The sequence below is a fragment of the Orycteropus afer genome, unplaced genomic scaffold (assembly GCF_000298275.1).
Source record: "Orycteropus afer afer isolate SDZICR_OR568_19922 unplaced genomic scaffold, OryAfe1.0 scaffold00039, whole genome shotgun sequence".
Lineage (NCBI taxonomy): Eukaryota > Metazoa > Chordata > Mammalia > Tubulidentata > Orycteropodidae > Orycteropus > Orycteropus afer.
This window is the reverse complement of record NW_006921626.1, coordinates 11,824,636-11,847,670: the sequence shown is the minus strand read 5'-3', so window position 1 is coordinate 11,847,670 and position 23,035 is coordinate 11,824,636. Positions and strand designations below refer to the sequence as shown.

Here is a 23,035-nt window from a genome sequence, read left to right as displayed (position 1 = left end):
TGCAACTCTTTTCCAGTCCTATTTTTAGAGCCTTTTAGCCTAAATGGACTATTCCTAAAGGTGCGCAGTAATGTACCAAACAATGTTTCTTTGCTATTCATAAGGTTTTCCCTGGCCAATTCTTTGAGAAGTGGACAGCCTCTTCCTTCTTCCTAGTCTGTTGCAGTCTATAAGCTGGGCTGTTACCTGTGCACCAGGTGCATCTGGCTGGGTTTTAAACACCAGAGGCTCAGCCTCAAAACTCACGTCTACATGTCAACACGGTAGGACAAACAGACAGACAAGTTTGTCTTGCTGTTGGAGACCTCTTGTATCACCCTGAGCTTTATCCCTGGGCAAATGCTGCTCTCAAATGGTTGACTGTTCTAAGGAGTGCATACCTTCCTGGGGTTACTGTTCACCTCATAGGCCTATTGTTTGGGTAAAAGTTGAGCCATGGGGGTGAGTTCAGTTCCAGGCTTGAAAGGTTACTAGGGGTCATCATCTCAGGGATTCCACCAGTCTCAATCAGACCAGTAAGCCTGGCCTTTTTTTTTTTTTTATGATTTTGAATTTTGTTCCACATTTTGACCCATTTTATCCAGAACTTTCTAATATGATCCCTTTCAGAGTGGTCTGTAGTTGTAGCCAGGTGCCATCAGGGTTGTGAAAGCTGAGTTTCATGTGGTCCATTAGTCCTTTGGACTAATTATTTTCACACACTTGATTTTCTTTACTCTTTTTTTTTTTTTTTTTGCCACACATGGGGAGAGACCAATAGATGTCCCTTAAATGGCCACTCACAAGCTTTTTAGACTCCAGTAGTATGCAGAATATTGTCTTTGGGGACTATGTTCTGCCAATTGACTTAGCTGTTTCCTGTGACTATGATTCTGAGTGCTGAGGCCCAGCAATTCATTCCCTCAAAGTATTAGGTTATGGCTAAGAAATTTTCATAACTTTGTCCCGTTTGCTCACTCTACAATATACATAGATTCATTTACAAAACATACAAATATATCTGCAGAAATATCATCTGTCAAACCTATATGTAATTTTGGGCATAGTCCTGTTTGCCTACTGATACATGTTCATCTCGCTGTGTGGCTCAGTATCCACTCCTAGACTGAAGTTTATTATTTCTGATAATGCAGGATTGTGTATGTAATTTTACTATTCTATAAATCTTGTGCACCTCTCCGTGTGTTCCTTTTCCTTAGTGATATCGTGCTGATCTCCTCCTTACTGAATATTGTTTTTCCTTTCATTCAAATGAATACTTATCTATTATCTAGTTAGTGATTCTCTCTCCTCTCCCCTCCCATCCTTTGGTAACCACCAAAGAATGTTTCTTTCTGTGTGTAAACCTTCACTTTATTTTTTATAGTAGTGGAGTCATACAGTATTTGTCTTTTAGTAATTGACTTGTTTCACTCAGCATAACGTCCTCCAGGTTCATCCATATTGTGAGGTGGGTTTACTTCTGGGTTCTCAATTCCATACCATTGGTCTATGTGTCTGTCATTGTATCAGTATCAGGCTGTTTTGACTGACATGGCTATATAGTAGGTTTTGAGATTGGGAAGTGTGAGCCACCTAATTTGTTCTTCTTCAATAGTGCTTTGCTTATCCAGGGCTCCTTTCCTTTCCATATATAATTAGTGATCTGTGTTTCCATCTCCTTAAAGAATGTTGATGGAATATAGACCGGGATTGCATTATATCTATAGATTACTTTATGTTAAGTCTTCCTATATATTAACATGGTATGTTCTTCCATTTATGTCAGTTTCTTGCAGTAGTATTTGTAGTTTTCTTTATATAGACCTTTTGTATCTCTGGTTAGATTTATTCCTAAATACTCTTTTTGGTTGTTGTTGTTGTTGTTATATGCCATCACGTCGGCCCCGACTCATAGTGACCCCTTGGTAGCTATTGTAATTGGTATTGTTTTCCTTATTTACATTTCAGAGTTCTCTTTGTTGGTGTAGAGGAATCCAATTGATTTCTGTATGTAGATCTTGTACACTGCCAATTTGCTGAATCTTTCAATTATTTCCAGAAGTTTTCTTGTTGAGTCTTTGGGATTTTCTATGGCTAGAATCATATTACCTGCAAATCGGGATAGTTTCATTTCTTCCTAACCAATTTGGATGACTTTTATTTGCCTTTCTTGCCTCATTGCCTTGGCCAGGACTTCTAATACAATGTTGAATAGGAGTGGTGATAGAGTGCATCCTTGTCTAATTCCAATTTGCAAAGGGAATGCTTTCAGTCTGTCCCCAGTGAGAACAATGTTGGTTGTTGGTTTTGTGTATATGCCCTTAATTACCTCGAGGATTTTCCCTTCTATTCCTATTTTGGTGAGAGTTTTTCTTTTCTTTTCTTTTTATCATCAGCAATGGATGTTGGATTTTGTCAAATGCCTTGTCTGCACTGATATTATCATGTGGTTCTTTTCCTTTGATTTACTTATGCAGTGATTATATTGATTGGTTTTCTACTGTCAAACCATCCTTGCTTACTTCACATGAATCCCACTTGGTCATGATGTACTCTTTTTTTTTGATATGTTGTTGGATTCTATTGGCTAGGATTTTGTTGAAGATTTTTGCATTTATGTTCATGAGGGATACTGGTCTATAATTTTCTTAAGTAATGTCTTTGCCTGGCTTTGGTATCAGGGTTATGCTTACTTTATAAAATGAATTTGAGAGTATTTCATCCTTTTCTGTCTTCCAGAAGAGTTTGAGTAGAAGTGGGGGTCAGCTCTTATCTGAATGTTTGGTAGAATTCTTCAGTAAAACTGTATGGGTCAAGAATTTTTGTTGTTGGAATTTGTGTGTGTGTGACCTTTTCAGTCTGTTCTTTTGTTATGAGCCCATTCAAATTTTCTACCTCAGTGTACCTTAGTTTAAGGTTGTGTGTTTCTACAAATTTGTCCATTTCTTCTAGGTTTCCAAATTTGTTGGAGTATACATCTTCATTGTATTCTGTTACTATCCTTTTTATTTCAGTTGGTTCTGTTGTGACATCATCCATTTCTTGTTCATGTTATTTGCATTTTCTCCTGTTAGATTTGCCAACAGTTTGTCAATTTTATTAGTAATTTCAAAGAACCAATCTCCAGTCTTGTTGATTCTGTCTAATGTTTCTATTTTCTGTTTCATTTATTTCTGCTCTTCTGCTCTAATCTTTATTATTTCCTTTCTTCTGGAGACTGCAGGCTTTTATTTATTTATTTGATGCTCTTTTTCTAATTGTTGGGGTTTTTGGGTTTAAATGTTGATCTTTGTTTTCAATCTTTTTGATGTGCATGTTTACTGCTCTAAACCAACCTCTAAGCACTGCTTTTGGTGTGTCTCAAAGGTTATGTTATGTTGTATTTTCATTCTTGTTTGATTCTAGAAATTTTTATTATTTCAGATTTTATTTTAAGCAAGGTGTTATTCAGTTTCCATGTATTTGATGTTCCCACCTTATCTTGCTATAATTGATTTTTAATTATAATATGTTGTTATCTTAGAAGATGGTCTGTAATATTTAGATTTTTTTTTAAGTTTATTGAGGCTTCCTCTGTGGTGTTATACATTGTCTATTCTGGAGAATGATCCATATGCACAGGAAAAGAATGCATATTGTTCTGTGAAGTGTTCTGTATACATCTGTGAGATCAAGTTAGTTGATTGTGTTGTTTGGGTCTTCTGTATATTGTCTGAGTTTCCTTCTGGTTGTTCTGTCCTTGATCAAAAGTGATGGATTAAAGTCTTCTGTTATTGTGGAGTTGTCCATTTCCCTTTTCAATTCTGTTGACATTTGCTTTATATATCTTGGGCTTTTTTCATTGGGTGCGTAGATATTATGGTTATGTCTGCTGGTTGGATTGACCCTTTAGTCATTATATAGTGCCCTTACTTTTCCCGTATGCTAGTTTTTGCCTTGAATTCTATTTTATCAGAAATTAATATTATGACTCCTGCTCTTTTTTGGTTGCTGTTTGTTTGATACATCTTTCTCATCCTTTGATTTTTAATTTATTTGTATCTTGTGTCTAAGGTTAGTCTCTTGTAGGCAGCATATTGGTGGTTCGTGTTTTCTTATCCATTCTGTCACTCTTTTTCTCTTGACTCATGTATTTAATCCATTTATATTCAGTGTAATTAATGATAGATATGAATTTACTGCTTTCCATATATTTGTAATTTTTATCATAGTATTGATTATTTCTTTGTTCCAAATATTTTTCTGGGTTGAGTTCATTTTGTTATCAAAATTTCATTTTCTTCGTTGTTGATTTTGTGTTTACTATGTCCTTATGATCTTTTCTTATTTTGACTGGAAGGTTTATTAATTTCCTTTGTGGTTACCTTGAAATTTGTTTTTTTCTTAAGTCTGAAACAGTCTATTGTGGTATCATCTTGAGTTCATTCAGAAGTTCTGTAACTACATCATCTATTCCTCCTTTTAGTTTGTGGTTGTTGTGGCTTACAGATGGACAATTCTGGTTATCTATTTTTAGTCTTGTAAGTTTATTTTATTTTGAAGAATTCTTTTTCTGGGTTGGTTTCCTGGTGATGTTTTTATGTGTTTTAATCCCAGGTTGTTGTCTGACCTTGTTGGTTGTCTATATGAAGGGCTCCTTTTCATATTTCTTGTAAGATTGTTATGGTTTTCATAAATAACCCTAATTTTTGTTTATCTGCAAATGTCCTCATTTTACCATCATATTTGAGGGATGGTTTTGCTGGATATATAATTTTTAATTTTTTTTCTTTCAAGGTTTTATATATGTCATCATATTCCCTTCTTGCATGCACAGTTTCTGCAGAAATCAGAAGTTAGTATTATTGGCTCCCCTTTGTAAGGCAACATTTTGTTTTTCCCAAGCTGTTCTTGAGATTCTTTGTCTAGTTTTGGGATGATTGATTATGATATGTCTTGGTGACTATCTTCTGGGGTCTAACTATATGGAGTTCATTGAGCTTCTTAGATGGATATTTTTCATCTTTCATGATATTAGGGAAGTTTTCTGCTTGCAAAACTTTGGCAGTTGTCTGTTTTTGTTTTGTTTTGTTTTGGAATTCTGATCACACATAAATTTTTCTTCTTGATAGTGTTCCACATAATTTCTAGGTTTTTCTCATTTGTCTTCATTCTTTTTTTCTAATTTTTCCTCATATAAATTGGTGTCAAAGGATTTGTCTTCTAATTTGCTGATCAGTTGTTCAATGAAGTTGATTCTACTCTTTTGTCCTTCCAATGTGTTACCAATCTCCAATATTTTAATCTTCTTGATTTCAAGTTGTTCTTTTTGTATGTTTTTCAATTGTGTATTTGTTTTGTCCTTTTGCCTTTGTGTATTGTTTTACTGAGTTCTTCTATGGTATTGTCTATATGTTTTGTGTGTGATGTCCTTGTGCTCTTGGAATGCCCCCCCTCTGTGTGTGTTAATATCTCTATAGAACTGGATTGCCCAAACTTCCTTCTGAGGAGTGGCTAGTGGGTTTGAACCACCAGCCTTCTGGTTAGCAGTCAATTGCCTTAGGCACTATGCCACCAGACCTCTTTTTCTCCATACACATTTATTTCATTATAATAATTGACTTTGTCTTCTCAAGCTGCTGTTTGAAATCTTCTGTTCAGCTCTTTTATCCTATTGATATTCCCATTTGTTTTAGCTACTCTCCATTCAAAGGCAAAGTTTCAGAGTCTCCTCTGACACCCACTTTGGTATTTTCTTCCTTTCCTGTCTTTTTAGTGATCTTTTGCTTTTTTCGTGGATGATATTCTTGATGTCATCCCACAATTCTTCTGGTTTTCAGTCATTGGTGTTCAATGCATCAAATCTATTCTCTAAATTCAGGAAGGATGTAATAAAGGTCATATTTTGGCTCCCCTAGACTTCTTTTAATTGTCTTCAGCTTCAACTTGAACTTACATATGAGAAGTTCATGGTCTATTCCACAGTCAGCTCCTGCCCTTGTTTTGGCTGAAAATATTGAGCGGTTCCTTCACCTCTTGCCACAGATGTAGTGAATCTGATTCCTGTGTACTCTGTCTGGTGAAGTCCACATGTATAGCTGTCATTTGTGTTGTTGAAAAAAAAGGTATTTGCAATGAATCAGTCATTGGTCTTGCAAAATTCTATCATGTGATCTCCAGCGTCATTTCTATCACCAAGACTATATTTTCCAACTACTGGTGATTCTTCTTTGTTTTCAACATTGCATTCCAATCATCAGTGATAATTAACACATCTTTATTGCATGTTTGGTCCATTTCAAACTGCAGAAGTTGGTAAAATTCTTCAATGTTCTCATCTTTGACTTTGGTGGTTGGTGTGTAAATTTGAATAACAATGGTGTTAACTGGTCTTCCTTGTAGGCATATGGATATTATCCTATCGCTGACAGTATTGTACTTCAGGACAGATCTTGAAACATTCTTTGTGATGATGAATGCCACATGATTCCTCTTCAATTTGTCATTCCTGGCATGGTAGATCATATGGATGTCTGATTCAAAATGGCCAAAACCAGTCCATTTCAGCTCACTAATGCCTAGGATATCAATTTTTATGCATTCTATTTCATTTTTAACAATGTCCAATTTTCCTACATTCATACTTCATACATTCCATGTTCCAATTATTAATGGATATTTGCAGCTGTTTCTTCTTATCTTGAGTTGTGCCACATCAGCAAAAGGAGGTCCTGAAAATTTTACTCCATCCACATTATTAAGTTTGGCTCTATTCTGAGGAGGAAGCTCTTTCCCAGTCATATTTTGAGTGCCTTCTCATCTGAGGGCCTCATTTTCTGGCACTGTATCAGGTAATGGTCAGGGCTATTTTTCAATAATATATCAGACAATGCTTTATCACTATTCATAAGGTTTTCACTGGCCAATTCTTTGAGAAGTGGATGGCCTCTTTCTTCTTCCGAGTTGTCTTAGTCTGAAAGCTCCGCTGAAACCTGCCTTCCATGGGTAACCCTGTTGGGACATGAATCACCAGTGGCATAGCCTCCAGGCTCACAGCAACACACAAATCATCACAGGGTGACAAACTGACAGATGAGTTCATCTCCCTCAGTTGTCCCAAACATCCACTCCTGCTTCCCGGCCTTCCCTACCAGTTCTGGCCCTCCAAAAAGCCATCTGCTGCCACTTCCCAGCCTTCCCCTATCCCTACCAGTTCAATCTGTATACTGAGCAAATAATTCAAGAAGCTGGACTATATGAAGAAAAACATAGCATCAGGACTGGAGGAAGACTCATTAACGACTTGTGATATGGAGTTGACACAATCTTAATTGCTGGAAGTGAAGAAGACTTGAAGCACTTACTGATGAAGATCGAAGACTACAGACTTTAGCATGGACTGTACTTCAACATAAAGGAAATAAAAATCCTCACAACTGGACCAATAAGCAACATCATTATAAATGGAGAAAAGATTTAAGTTGTCAAAGATTTCATTTTACTTGGATCCACAATCAACACCCATGGAAGCAACAGTCAAGAAATCAGACATAGTGCACTGGACAAATCTGCTGCAAAAAAGCTCTTCAAAGTGCTCAAGAGTAAAAATGTCACTTTGAAGACTAAGGTGTGCCTAACTCAAGCCATGGTATCTTGAATTACCTCACAGGCATGTGATAGCTGGACAATGAATAAAGAAGTCCATAGAAGAATTGATGTCTTTGAATTGTGGTTTTGGTAAAGAATACTGCAAATACTGTGCACTGCCAGAACAACAAACAAATCTGTCCTGGAAGAGGTAAAGTCAGGATGCTCCTTGGAAGTGAGAATGGCCTGACTTTGTCTCACCTACTTTGGGCAGGGATATCACACTTGGTAAAGTGCAGTGTCAGAGAAAAATGGGGAAGACCCTTGACAAAATGGATTGACACAGTGGCTGTGACAATGGGCTCAAGCAGAGCAAGGATTGTGAGGATAGTGCAGGACTAGGCAGTGTTTTGTTCTATTGCACATAAAGTCACTATGAGTTGAAATCAACTTGATGGCACCCACCAACAACTACTAGTACAATAACCCCCACAAGGGTGCCGTGCACCTCATTTATGTTATTAGAAAGCCATCCAATCCTCTTGGTGGGCCTCAAGCACCTCATATTTGCATAGTCCTATCCAGTAATTTAGTGGGAGTCACAAAGGCTAGAAGGGCCTTACTAAATAATTCACTGCACTGCATTATGTGTTGTTTTGTTTCACCCTGATTTTTTATTTTGGCTTGTTTTGATATATCCAGGTGGGTGGGGTGGTCATGCTACTTTGGTGGGTACTTTGGAAGCAATGGGGCACTCCTCTAGGTGGGTGGAGTAACTGGTAGGAAGATGAGTGTAGGTCTTTATTGGCTGGTCATGAAGAGCAGTTCTGGGCAGCAGGGTTAGCAAGTGCTGTCCACCATCTAATGTTGATGTAGTAGTGCAGGAGCAGTGAAAGCACTCTCTTGTTGGGTGAAGTGGTAGATGTGGTAAGTACGGCTGACTAATGGGCAGATAACGTTTGCTTCCTGCTGGATGAGGCAGAGGGGGAAGAAAAGGGAATGAGAAAAAAGTGGGTAAATAATAAAGAAAGAGGCAGAGGGAGAGGAAAAAAATAAATAAATAAAAAGGAATAAGTGGACAATGCTGTTGTTATGTGCTATGGAGTCAGACCTGACTCATAGCGACCCCTCCTAGGGTTTCCAAGGCAGTATCACTACAGAAGTAGATTACCCAACCTTCCTTCCAAGGAGTGGCTGGTGGGTTTGAACCACCAGCCTTCTGGTTAGCAGTCAAGTGCCTTTGGCACAACACTACCAGACAATAAGAAGGTGAAAAAGAGAAAAAAAAAGTAGCATGGTAATGGTCATTCATGATTCTAAAGTGGTGGACACATGACCCTTTCTGCTTGGACTTGTGTCTCAGTGGTGGCAGACAGCTGTTGCGATCTATGAGAACACATGCCCACAGAGGCTGCAGGAGCCCGCATGTAGTCAGCATGTATGTGCACCTCTGCAAGAGCAGAGGCCACCTGAGACTTGCTCTCTATTAGAGCATGCCCTATAAATCACAGGGCACCAGGTATGCTGGTGGGGGGAGGCAGACTGAATGAACTGGGCAGGTGGGGAACATCAAGGGGCCACTGGGTTGGTGATGGTAGTGGGGCTTCACCTAGGTTTTCCAGGAAGGTATGTTGGGAAAAGCAGAAGAATATATTCTCTAGTCTGTTCACTGGTGTTGGCCCAATGTACTTCTGGGCAAGCACAGCTGATTATCCAGTTCTTGATGACATAATCAACAGGGGCCACCTAGAGTCCAGCATTTCCAACCACCACCACCCAGCCTTTCCCCTCTGCATGGGCCCTCAACCCAAATGACTAGGGTCACTACCAGTAAGTTGTTACATTAACCTTTACCTGCTCCCTCCTTGCTCTGATGTTGCCTGTGCCACTGGAATTCTTAGCCTGCTTCCTTGCACCTTCCTCTCCCAGAGTCAGCTCATATTCTGCTCACCTTGTTTCACTCCATATTTGTCTACATTGTGCCTCTGTTCAAATGGGGATTCCATGAAGTTGGCTTCTCCTCCAGTGTATGTTGCTTTCTGTGTCACCAAATGGCAATGCTGTGTTGGGTCCCTATTCCCTCTCTCTCCTCAATCACTGTTTTCATTATGTCTACTTTTCCAATCAGTGGTTAATTCATCTCTAACACTCAACTGATACTCTGGGTTCCAGGATTATCATCTGTATCTGTTTCATTCCATGTTTGGGGTCTCTATTGTAGAGGATAAATTGTGTCACCAGGATGCCATCTTGTCTCCTCTTTCTCTCTAATTTTAACAATGCTTTTAAGTTTCCAGTATATCGGTCTTGTATATATTTATTGAATTTATCCCAAATTATTTTATGTTTCTTAGATGAGTATATAAATTTCTAATTTAAAGTGTTCATTTCTAGTATGTAAAAGTAGAATTGCTATCTGTATATTTCTCATGTATCTTGATGCCTTGATAAACTCACTTATTATTTCTGATAGCTTTTTTTAAAAATATTAAGGTTTTCTACTTAAATGATCACATCATGTGCAAATGACAGATTTTTGTTTTCCACATTACACAGCCTAGGATTACAAGTACAATGATGAATTAGGATGAAGTAGACATCTTTGCCTTGTTCCTGATCTCAGGTGGAAAACATGCAATTCTTTCACCATTAAGTATAAGATTAACTTTAGGTTTTTCATAAGTGCTCTTTAACGGGTTGTAGAAGTTACCTTCTAGTCCTAGTCTGCTGAAGATTTTTTTTTTTTCATCATTAGTAGATGTTGAATTTCATCAAATGTTTGTTCTTAATTTATTAAAATAATCATATGTTTTTTTCTCCTCCTTTCAGTTAATATGGTGAATTACAAGGATGAATTTTCAAATTTTAGTTTGAAAAAACTATTTCAACTTTGCTTTCATGGGATAACTTCACTTGGTTATATTTTTAGTTGGTATTGCTAGATTCAATTTATTTATATATTTGGTAAGCAATTTTTTTGCTTAGTTTTTGTCACTATGTTCATATGAGATATTGGTCGGTAGTTTTCTTTCCTTGTAATATTTCTCTTTGGGTTTGGTATGAACATAATGATGGACTCAGAAAATGAGTCAGGAAGTTTTCCCTCATAAGTCTGAAAGAGTTTGTATAGTACTGATGTTACTTCTTCCTTAAATGTTTAAAGAATTTATCAATGAATCTGCACCTGGATTTTTCTTTATGGAGAAGTTTTAAATGATGAATTCAATTTTTTGAGTAGATGTATGACTACTACTGTTGCATTCCTATTCAAGGAAATTACCCACTTTATCTCACTGTTGAAATCAGTGGTATAAACTTTTTCATATTATTTCCTTATTGTACTTTTAATGTCTATAGGCTCTGCAGATGTGTACTCTTATTACTGATGGTAGGAATTTGTGACTGTTTTTGTTTTTGTTTTTATCACTATAGCTAGAAATACGTCAATCCATTAAACTTTTCAGCAATCAACTTCTCATTTACTGATCTGCTTTATTGTTTGTTTATTGTTATCTTATTTATATCTGTCTTCATATTATTTCCTTTACTGTACCTAATTTGGTCTTTGTTTGTTTTCAGTTTCTTAAGGTGGATGCTTAGATCATTTGTTTTATACTGGTATCCTTTTCTCACATTCATATTTAAAGTTATGAATTTTCCCCTAAGCAATGCTAAAGTTGCGTTCCACAAATTTTGATTTGTTCAGTTTTCTTCTTCATTTTATTATTCTGTAGTTTCCTTTTTGATTTATTCTTTGATCATGTGCTATTTTTATGTGTTGCTCAATATACAGATATTTGAAGATTTTCCACATAACATTTTGTTATTTCTAATTTAATTCCCTTATGATGAGAACAGGGATCTCTGGTAGCATAGTGGCTAAGGTACTTGACTGTTAACCAGAAGGCTGGCGGTTCAAACCCACTAGCCACACCTGGAAGGAAGATGGGGCAATCTACTTCCATAATGATACTGCCTCGGAAATCCAAGGAGGGGTCTCTATGAGTCGGGTCCAACTCGATGGCATATAACAACAACCACAATGATGAAAACATACTCTGTATGATTTCAGTCCCTTGCTGGGATTTTGTTTAAGGACCAGCATATGATCTATGTGAGTTTTCTGAGTGCACTTGAAAAGAACATTCATTCTGCTGTTTGTTGGATATAGTATTTTATAAATGATAATTATAGTCAGCTGGTTAATAATGTTGTTCAGGTCTCCAAGACACTAATTTTCTGTCTACATATTTTATCAATTACTGACAGGAAAATATTGCAATCTCAAAATATGATTCTAGATTTCTCTATTTTTCCTTCCAGTTTGCCAGCTTTTGATATATTAATTTTGAAGTTTTATCATTGGTGCATACACATTTAGGATTATTATGTCTTCTTAATTATTTAACCCATTCATCATTATGAAAATTCACTTTTTATCATTGATATTTCTTGTCATGAATTCTAATCTGTCTGATATCAATACAGCCACTCCAGCATTCTTTTGATTAATGTTTTCATGATATATGTTTAGCCATCTTTGTGGGTTTAAAAACAAACAAACATAAATCTTGCTTTTCCAACCATTCTGACAATCTCTCAATTGGAGTGCTTAGACAATTTACTTTTAATGTCACATGGATATAGTTAGACTTAAGTTGACCATTTTTAATTTCAATTTCTTCTGTTTTCTTTCTTAAGAATTTTCCTTCTTTCTTTTGGTTTGAGCATTTTTTATGATTACATTTTATCTCAACTATTGGCTACATTTTTAAAAGCACTTCCTTTAGGGTTTATATTGTATATCATTAATTTATCATAGTGTATAAATAATAACATACAATTTCACATAAAATGTAAGACCTTTACAATACTATACTTCCATTGCCCTCTTACCTTCCTTTGTGCTATTGTTAACATTTATTTTACTCTTACCTGTAATAACTCTGGTGGTGTAGTGCCTAAGGCATTTGACTGCTAACCAGAAGGCTGGGAGTTCAAACCCACCATCCACTGCTTGGGAGGAAGGTTGGGCAATCTACTCCTGTAGTGATACTGCCTCGGAAACCCAAGGAAGGGTTGCTATGAGTCTAAATAGACTGGACGGCAGTGAGTTTGGTTTTGTGTTTTGTAATAACTCTGACAATTCACCATTTTGTTTGTTTGCTTGCTTTAAACTGTTGTCTTTTATAGACATTAAAAACTGAGGTCAAAAGCCCATTTTTACATTTCTGGTACTTTATTTCCTTTTTGTAGATGCAAGTTGGCATTTGATATCACTTTCTTTTTCCAGGACAACTTTCTTTGTCATAGTTTTGTAGTTTAAGCCTCCTAAAAGTAAATTATCAGTCTTTTTTCTCTCTCTCTCGCCATGACCCTCTCATCCTCATCCCCTTCCTTCCTTCTTGTCTGTAAATGTTTTATTTTCCCTTCAATTTTGAGAGGGTTTTCTATTCATTTTTGCTGGATATAGAATTGCATATTGATATTTTTTCTTTCTTTTTTTTTTTTTTTTTAGGATTTGGGTGAAGATTTACAGAGTAAATTCACTTTTCATACAGCAGTTCACATATACTTTGTCTCATGTCATTGACCAAAATTTACAATGCAGCAGCTTCCCTCCCACTTCCTCCCCATAGTTACCTCCTCCCAGTGTCCATCCCTTCATACTCTTCTGCACCCTGAGCTATTTCCCTGTGCATAAGCAGCCCTTCCTTCTCCCATGATTGTTCTCTCCAGGGCGTGTGTCTACTTGAGGTAAATGTTTAACTCACATGCCTGTACTTTGTTTGGCTGGAAACCACCAGTGTGGGTTCAATTCCAGACCTGAAGGGCAGCTAGGGGCCATAGTCTCAGTGGTTACACCAGTATTTTTTCTTTTAGTACACTGAAGATATTATTTAATTGTCTTCTTGTTTGCATAGTTTCCTTCCAGAGGTCTATCATTTTTTTTATTTTTGTTTTGGGGCAATTCGTCTTCTTTTTTATTGCTACTTTCAAGATTTTCTCTTTACTAGTGGATTTTAGTAATTTGATCATTATATGCCTTGGCATTATTTTCTTTTTGTTTTTAATTTTTAATGTTTTAATTTAATTGAGTTTTTCAAATATGTTGGTTTATAATTTTCATCAAATTTATAAATGATCCCTCTATTATTTCTTCAGACATTTTTCTACTCCCCTCTCCCTGTGAAACTCCAATTATGTATGCAATAGTCCCCTTGCTATTGTTTTACAGGTTATTGAGGCTCTCTTTTTGTTGGTATTATTCAGGCTGCTGTTGTAAGTTCTCTTCTCACTTCACACACATAAACAAGGGCATTCTAATTCACTTTGATGATTTCAATGATCATTTTTATGCTGATAATTCAAATTTATATTTCCAGTCTAGACTTCTCTCCTGATATCCAAGCATGTATACATAAACACAGAATATATGTATATAGAATATATGTATATAGAATAAATGTAATGTTCTTAACTTGAACATTACACAGTTTAACAATGAGTTATATCACTGTAGCCTAACCAAAACTTGAAAGCATCATTAATTCTTGTCTTTCTCATACTCCTCATTTTCAATCACTGAATCCTGTTGATTCCACATCCTACATATAGCTCAAATCCATATACTAGTAAGATGCTACATTGTTACTATTCTAGTTCAAGCTATTTCATCTCTCTGCCTAGATTGCAGAAATAGCTTCCCTCCCTCTTGCACAACTTCCATCTGTTTTCATACTGCAGCCAAAGTTGTCCTTAGAAAAATTAAATTGCATCATGGCATTTTCTTGTTTAAAACTTAACAATGCGAAAAAGAGAAACCAATTGACAGAGATACAGAAGATAATCCTGGAACCTTGAGCTTTGAAAGGAACCGTATAAAAGTGGATTAGGCATCAACTAGTGGAAAAACCTAAACGAGAACAGTGAGTACAGAGATGGTCAGAGTAGTGGATTGTCAGCTACTTTGATGGGACCAACAGCTAAGTGGTGTTGGGACCTGAGAATTGACCCAAAGATCAGCCCTGGTTACCAAGGGCTGCAGGGATGACCGTGCTGATGGCCTATGACTAGGAAGGGAAAGAGCAAGGAGGGAGACAACTGGAGCTGTAGACTTTCTGCTGTCCACAGTGTACAGCCATTTTGATTGTTTACAAGTGGCAGCCATTTTGGATATTTAAAGTGACCAAGAGTGCAGCCATTTTGAATCTTTATAAGTGGTGGCCATTTTGGATTTTAAAGTGACAGCATTCTCATTTGGATTCCAGAGACCTAAGAATAGGGTCTCTTTGCCAAGGACAGCAGGCACATGTGGGAGGCTGACAACAGGAAAGGAGACAGGTAGTGAGTGTATAAGTGCTGCCAAGAAGTAAATAGAGGAGCACAGCAAAATACCTTGCTTACGTAGATAACATACACACAAAACAAAGCAAAAAAAAAAAAAATTGTGGGCAAGTCACTCCAACATAAAATCACCATTTAAATATAAACACAAAAACATCATAATGCCTCAGAGACAACAGAGCATCACAGTGCACACAAAGAAGTAAGATAAAGCAGGAGAAATAAGGGACCAGTATACAGACCCAAAGCACATCCCTGAGGAAGACACAGCATTGGAACTCCCAGATAAGGAACTCAAAAGAATTATATTTAGGTATCTTCAACAAATTGAGAGAAAGATAAAGGATAACACTGACAAACTTGAAGAAAACACAGAGAAAACCCTAGAAAAATTTCAAAAGAACAAAATACAAGAACAAAATGACAAAATAAATGAAAAATTAGAAATGATACAAATCTTCACATAGAATCCAGAAGATTAATACTAAATTTTCAGAAATAGATAAGACACTGAACGGGCAACGGAACAGAATTGAATCAATGGAAGGCAGAGTTAGTGAGATTGAAGGCAAATACCTGAATACTTCTTTGGAAAGTGATCACTCAGAAAAAAGATCAAAACAAAATGAAGAAAGCCTAGGGTTCATGTGGGATACCATCAAAAGCAATAACCTATGTGTAATCAGAATTCCAGATCAGGAAGAGACAAATAAAACCACAGAAAAAAATTGTCGAAGATTTGTTGGAAGATAATTTTCCTGGTATGATGAAAAATGAGAATATACCCATTCAGGAAATCCAATGAACCCCAAACAGGATAGTCCCCAAAAGAAAATTATCAAGACATATCATCATCAAACTGACCAAAACCAAAGACAAAGAAAGAATCCTGAAAGTAGCACAGGTAAAACAAAAAGTTACCTACAAGGGGCAACCAATAAGACTAAGCTCATATATCTTGGTGGAAACCATGCAGGTGAGAAGACAATGGGATCATGTACATAAAGCCCTGAAAGAGAAAAATTTCCAACCAAGCATTATGTACCAAGCAAAGTTGTCCCTCAAATATGATGAGGAAATTAGAATATTTCTAGATAAGCAGAAATTAAAGGAATTTGTTAAAACCAGACCAACTTTACAAGAGATACTAAAGGGAGTCCTTTGGACAGAGAAGCAACAACAACAAATAACAACTGACCATTAACACACATGATGACATAACCTAGAAACCAGATCAGTTATTTGTTGTTGTTGTTGTTGTTGTTTGCCATTAAGTCAGCCCTGACTCATAGTGACCCCTCCTTGGGTTTCCGAGGCAGTATCACTACGGAAGTAGGAATGCCCAACTTATGGAAGTATCCAAACTAAATAAGCCTACAGATTGTAAACAGGAAACCAGAGACATCAACTGACAAATGAAGACAACTACAAACCAAAAAGAGGGGAAAATTTTGTCATTATAGAACTTCTAAATGGTAGGGAAGTCAAGATAACTACAAGATAGAACGGATTGTTCTAAACTTGGGAAGAAAACCATAAATCACAGGGTAGCTTCAAAGAAAAATGATAAACCTTCACATCAAAATAAAAAAGATGACCAGAACAAACATTTAGCAAATACTAAAACAATGGTGAAGAAGGAAGTGATAACACAATTCATAAACAAAATGAGTGCACCACAGAAAATTATATGCAACAAAGAAATCAACACTACAAAAAAGCACATAACAAAAATGACAGCAACAAATTCATACTTGTCAATAATTACATATCTGGCAAAGGACTTATCTCTAAGATTTATAGAAAACTCCAATGCTTCGACAGCAAAGGAATTAACCATCCAGTTGAAAAATGGGCAGAAGACATGAATAGACACTTCACCAAGGAGGATATTCAAGCGGCCAACAAACAGCAAAAACATGAAGAGATCACTGGCCATCAGAGAGATGCAAATCAAAACAACAATGAGATACCATCTCACCCCAGCACTGATGGCAAGACTCAATGAGACAGAAAATAATAAATGCTGGCAGGGATGTGGAGAGATTGGGATTCTCATACACTGATGGTGGGGCTGAGAAGTGATACAACTACTGTGGAAAGCAATATGGCGATTCCTTAGAAAGCTGGAATTTGAGATACCATTTGACCCAGCAATCCCATTACTAGGTATATATCCTAGAGAGGTGTGATCCAGGACAGGAATAGATATATGCACACCCATGTTCATTGTCGCACTACTTACAACAGCAAAAAAGATAGAAACAACCTACATGCCCATCAGTGGAAGACTGGATGACCAAACTATGGTACATATACACAATGGAATGCTATGCATCACTAAAGAATAAGGTTGAGTCTTCAAAACACTGCATAACATGGATGAACTTGGAGGACATTATGCTGAGTGAAATAAGTCAATCACAGAAGGACAAATGTAGTATTAGTTTGTTGTTGTGGAGGGTCAAGGAAAGGTTTATATATGGAGGGTATGGAGGGAAACTTTCTGTGTTGGTTGCCAGGGGTAGGAGGGGAGGGGAGGGGACACTAAAAAAAAATGCATTAACCTATGTCACTTTAGTTTTGTTTATTTCACTGTACATAAATTATATTTCAATAAAATGCATTAAAAAGCTTAACAATTCTTCCCATAGTTTTAAGAATAATGTTCAAAAATCCCTGATATGAATTACAAGGCCCTTCACCTAATTCCTTATTTCCACCTCTTGCCAGTCCCTCTACACAGATATTCTACCACCTAACTGAATTTCACTCAGTTCTTCCATTGTGCCTTGCTGTTTCTGGGCCCTACAAAAACTGTTCTCATTTCTTGATGTGGCAGTATCTGCTTATTACCTATCCCAACCTTCATTTTCCTTCACCATCTTGTAACAAATCCTGAATTTGTGTGGGATGTCATGCACCCAATTACAACTACATTTTTTAGTTACTCTTGCAGCTAGGTAAGGACATATAACTAAATTCTTGCAATATTACATAAATAAAGTGTAGGACTCTCCTGGGAAATATCTCCAAAAATAGAGTTGAGAGATTCTCTTCTTTATTGCTTTCTTCTATTCTACTGCCTAGAATGAAAAGATGATGGCTGGAGATATGGCATCTGTGATGGTTCATGTTATGTGTCAATTTGGCTAGGCTATGATTCTCAGTGGTTTGGCAGATAATATGTAATCATTATGTAATGAAAACTAAGTGCCATGACCCAAGCCATGGTACTTTCATTTGTCTCATATGCATGTGAAAGCTAGAAAATGAATAAGGAAGACCAAAGAAGAATTGATGCCTTTGAATTTATGGTGTTGCTGAAGAATACTGAACATACCACGGACTGCCAGAAGAACAAATCTATCTTGGAAGAAATACAGCCAGAATGCTCCTTATAAGTGAGAATGATGAGACTTTATCTCTCATACTTTGGTCATGTCATCAAGAGGGACCAGTCTGTTGTGCCTGAGGAGGACATCATGCTTGGTACAGGGTCAGTGAAAAAGAGGAAGACCCTTAATGAGATGAATTGGCACAGTGGCTGCAACAGTGAGCACAAAGAGCAACGACGGTGTGAATGGCACAGGACCAGCAGTATTTCATTCTGTTGTACATAAGGGTTGGTATGAGTAGGAATGTACTCAATGGCACCTAATAACAAATACTCCTCATTTTGTGACCAGATGTGAGCACCCAATCAGTTGGAAGAGGATATTCCTTGAGGGTGTGGCATGCATCCATGATATAAATGGATGTTCTGGCAAAGATCTGTCTTGATCCTGTGTTTCATCATTGTCTGACCTGCAGTTCTTGAAAAGTGAGATGCTTTCAACCTTCCTGACTTGCAGAATTTGGATTTGCTGGCTCCTGCAACCTTGTGAACAAACAGCCTGCTGCCTGACCTACAGATTTTGGATTCATTAGTCTCTGTAACCATGTAAGTCAGGAGAAGCTTCCAGCCTACCACTTTGCCCATGGAATTGGGACTTGCCGTCCTCAACAACTGCATGAGTCATTTCCTTGCAGCAAATCTCTTTATATATACTTATATATGTATATATGCTTCACTGGTTTTGCTCCTCTACATAACTCAGGATAAGAGAGAAGCCACCTTTGATAACGTGCATGAGTACCACACTCTATGAATGGCAGAATAGTAAGCTAGAAGGAGCCTATGTTCCTGATGACTTTGTGAAGCCAACATACCAGCTCTAGGTTGTCTTTCAAGATGTTTACCTGAAAAACTAATTTTATATTGTTTATGCCTTTTTTTTTTTTTTTTTTTTTTGCTTTGTCTTGTCTTCAGCCATATAAGCTGAATGTAAGTTAAACTAATATCCCTGGAAAATTGTTCATCCTTTCTTCCCATTTCCTCTATCCCACTCCCCACTGGCCAGCTACTCCTACTCTTCTTTTAGATGTTAGAATGTCATCTAGCAAGTTGCCTATGACCCAGACTAAGTTAGATTAGGCACTTCTGCTATGTATTACTATAGTACCTTCTGCTTTCCAAGTAAGAAACTAACCATACTCACAGCCATAGAGTCAGTTCTGACTCATAGTGAACCCCATAAGGTTTCCAAGGCTGTAAATCTTTACAGAAGCAGACTGCTTTGTCTTTCTCCCACAGAATGGCTGGTGGGTTCACACTGTGGACTTTTTGGCTAGCAGCTGAATGTTTTACTCACTACACCACTAGCACTTTTTGTCAGAGCAGCTATATTTTATTAGAACTGCTTGCTGAGCATGTCCTTTCTGCTAGACTAGACTAGAATGCAAGAATGAGCCTATCCTCAGGGAGAACAATATGGAACAAAACTCAAAACCATTTGGGAAAAAAAAAGTGGGGAACAGGTTTGCTGGCCCGATGGAGGCTGGTGGAACCACTGAGACTATGGCTCCTAGCTGCCCTTCAGGTCTGGAATTGAGCTCACACCTGTGGCTTCCAGCCAAACAATAGACAGGCATATGAGTTGAACATTTACCTGAGGTAGATATACTCCTTGGAGAGAACAAGCATGGGAGAAAGAAGGGCTGTTTATGCACAGGGAGACAGCTCAGGGGGTAGGAGTGCATGGAGTGATGGACACAGGGAGGAGGTGGCTGTCAGGAGGAAGTGGGAGGGGAGATGTTGCATTGTGGTGAATTGTGGTCAATGCCATGAGACAAAGTGTATGTGAACTGCTGTAGGGAAAGTGAATTTGCTCTGTGAAATTTCACCCAAATTATAATAAAAAGAAAGAAAAAAAAAAAAAAAGAATGAGTCTATCCTTCCCATCATTGTATTCCAAAGACCTAGTACAATACTTGGCATATAATAGATGCTTATTAAATATTTGTGGTCTGATTAAATAAATAAGTGGTAACTATTATTATGAATTTATACTGGTAATCAGATCTGAGGCACTACTAAGGGAGCTTATACAGACCATGGTTGGTCTACAAGGATCTGTACCTATCCTAGAAACTTACACGGGTGATAAGTAGAAATAATTAATTAGTGGGTAGGGTATTTTGAGTCCTCTCAGATTTTCATACTTTCTTGGCTTTGAAATCTGAGGCTCCAAACCACTGTGATCCACCCAGAAGCTTTTTAAAAAGAGGTCAGCCATAAAACACAGTGAAATGCCAATGTGTATTGGTTCCAAAAGACTTACCTCAGATATTCCATAAGTTGTTGGAGTTTACATTCTAGTGAAGGTAATGATTGACAAACAAATGAATATACAACAATGTCATGTAGTGATACGTGTTGTAAAGATACATCATGGAAAGGTGGTGGAAATGATATGGGCTACACTTTTAGATATAGTGGTCAGAGAAGGTTTCTTTTAGTAAGTGACATTTGATCAAGACACAAATAAATGTAATACATATTAGAATTTCCTGAGGATAGTACTTATCATGTATATTTTCTAGGTACATATTTTAAAATTATAATGGACTAATCAGTAACATTTGTAAGCAATAGAAAATTTCAAAATACTTACCTCCAATAAATTTTCATTCTTTTGTTGAATTACATTTCGCAAGAGGTTGTGGCTCATGTTTATGACATCATGAGCATATAGTAAGCATTCTGACTGATAATCCCCACTCATAACATTGAAAATACCAATGCGTTTCTCAGTGGTCATATGCACGATATATGTAAGATATTTCCTGAATTTATCTAGTATTTTTCTAAACTGTGGTGAAGTTAATTCTCCTCCCATAGATGACATTTTCATACTCATGATTTTGGCTTTTTCCACCATGGTACAATACTTTAGAAATTTGCTGCTGTAAGAACTAACTATGCCCATTGAATTACCAATAACAGACAGGAGACTCACAATCTGTAAATAAAAATGATAAAAGAGCTTGAATTTTTATTTTTAAAGTAAAAATCCTGTAATTTAATAGCTAATAGTTTCTACTGAAATAAAATAATTTTCTTATGTGAAGTTCATTTTGCTATGAACCTGTATTAAATGTCTTAGTATGCTGGAAATAGAAGGCTTCAAAAAATTTAGATGACATCTTCATATTTTGCATTTACACAAAGACTTACTAAGTTATTTAATTATATAATTAACATATTATTTTCAGCCACATACTGGAAATACCAATTCATTTATTTTCTTCCTTGGCATCCTATTTTAAAGTTGATGTTCTATACACAGCCATGGAAAGAATAGCTGTATATCCCAGGTGACCTCACCCCATCCCCAAGGCATAGATAATTTGGATAGGTAGAATCTTGACCCAAGTTCAGTCAATTAGGTTCTCTTGGGAATTTGAATAAATTACCCAGGTAAAAGAGTTGGACTCACGGCAAACAAACACATTGAAAAGCCAGTATTATGAAGGAGCCATAAAAGAGAAAGTTCATTTGCATAGTTGGAAAAGACACACAGAAATAAGCATACATGAGAGATGACAGGGAAGACAGATCGGAAGACAAGCTGGGAATGGTTCTGCAACTGGCACGAATCATGACAGTCTAATCTTTCAATAAATATCTTCCATCAAAATAATTTCAGTGGGTTCCTGCTCTTTAAAGTAAGATGAACTTTTTCTAAGCTTACTTTATTTTGGTAGACAGGGTCCATTTCAAAAAGGATCTGACAATCTGGCCATCTGGTTTTCTTACATTCTCTTGCACTTTCTGTCTTATTAGGTAAATCCATAATGGAAGAAGCCAAATCAATAAAGATAGACATGCGGGGATCTCGGCAAAGAGGAATAATTGTGGCTAGAAAATATAAATCAAAGTTAGTGTTTTCAAAAATCCCACTGCAAACACTTATCCATGACATCTGGAACTATTGAAAAAAGAGGTTGATTTATTATGAAGACTAGATAGTACTCTATATTAATGGGTGGAATTTAAAAATAGGTGTAAATTTAAAAGAATAAACTATCTATGAATAAATTTAACAAGGAAGATGAAAGATTGGTAAACATAAAATTATAAACATTACTGAAATAAATTAAAAAATACCTAAATAAATAGAAAAACATTCAGTGTTCATGGAATGGAAAACGTATCATTAAGATGTGAATACTACTCAAAGCAATTTATAGATTCAGTGCAATACCTGTTAAAATTCCATCAGCCTTTCTTGCAGAAATGAAAGAGATAATCTTTAAATTCATATGGAATTAGAAAAGCAAGACTCAAACACCCAAAACAATCTTTAAAAAGATTTACTTCTTTTATTCATATTTCCTTGTTTCTAAACATACTTAAAACTATAGTTACCAAAATAGTGTGCTATTGACATAGATACAGACATATGGATCAACAGAATAGAATTGAAAACCCAGATATAAACACATTCATATATGACCAACTGATGTTCAATAAAGGTGCCAGGTCCATCCAATGAGGAAAAGATCATCTCTCCAATAAGTGATGTTGGAACAACTGGGTTTCTATATGCAAAAGAATGAAGCTGGACCACTAACTCACACCATATAGAAAATTTAATTCAAAATGGATCAATGACCTGATTATAAGAACTAAACCATGAGGCTTTTAGAAGAAAATATAAAGGTAAAACTTCAAGGTTTTTTTTTTTTTTTTTGACAACAGACTCTTAGATATGACACCAAAAGCACAAGCACTAAAAGAAAAAAGTAGATAAAT

General features: G+C 36.6%; 1 protein-coding gene across 1 annotated transcript in view; it reads right to left on the bottom strand.

Moving 5' to 3' along the window:
- Positions 1 to 23,035, bottom strand: part of DNAH14 (dynein axonemal heavy chain 14) — a 792,430-nt gene that overhangs the window by 595,135 nt on the left and 174,260 nt on the right. Inside the window, exons 15-16 of the mRNA XM_042780425.1 lie at positions 21,972 to 22,138; positions 20,892 to 21,239 (exon numbers count right to left, since the gene is read on the bottom strand). Coding sequence (XP_042636359.1) covers positions 20,892 to 21,239; positions 21,972 to 22,138 — 515 coding nt within the window. The remainder of the gene's footprint in view (positions 1 to 20,891; positions 21,240 to 21,971; positions 22,139 to 23,035) is intronic.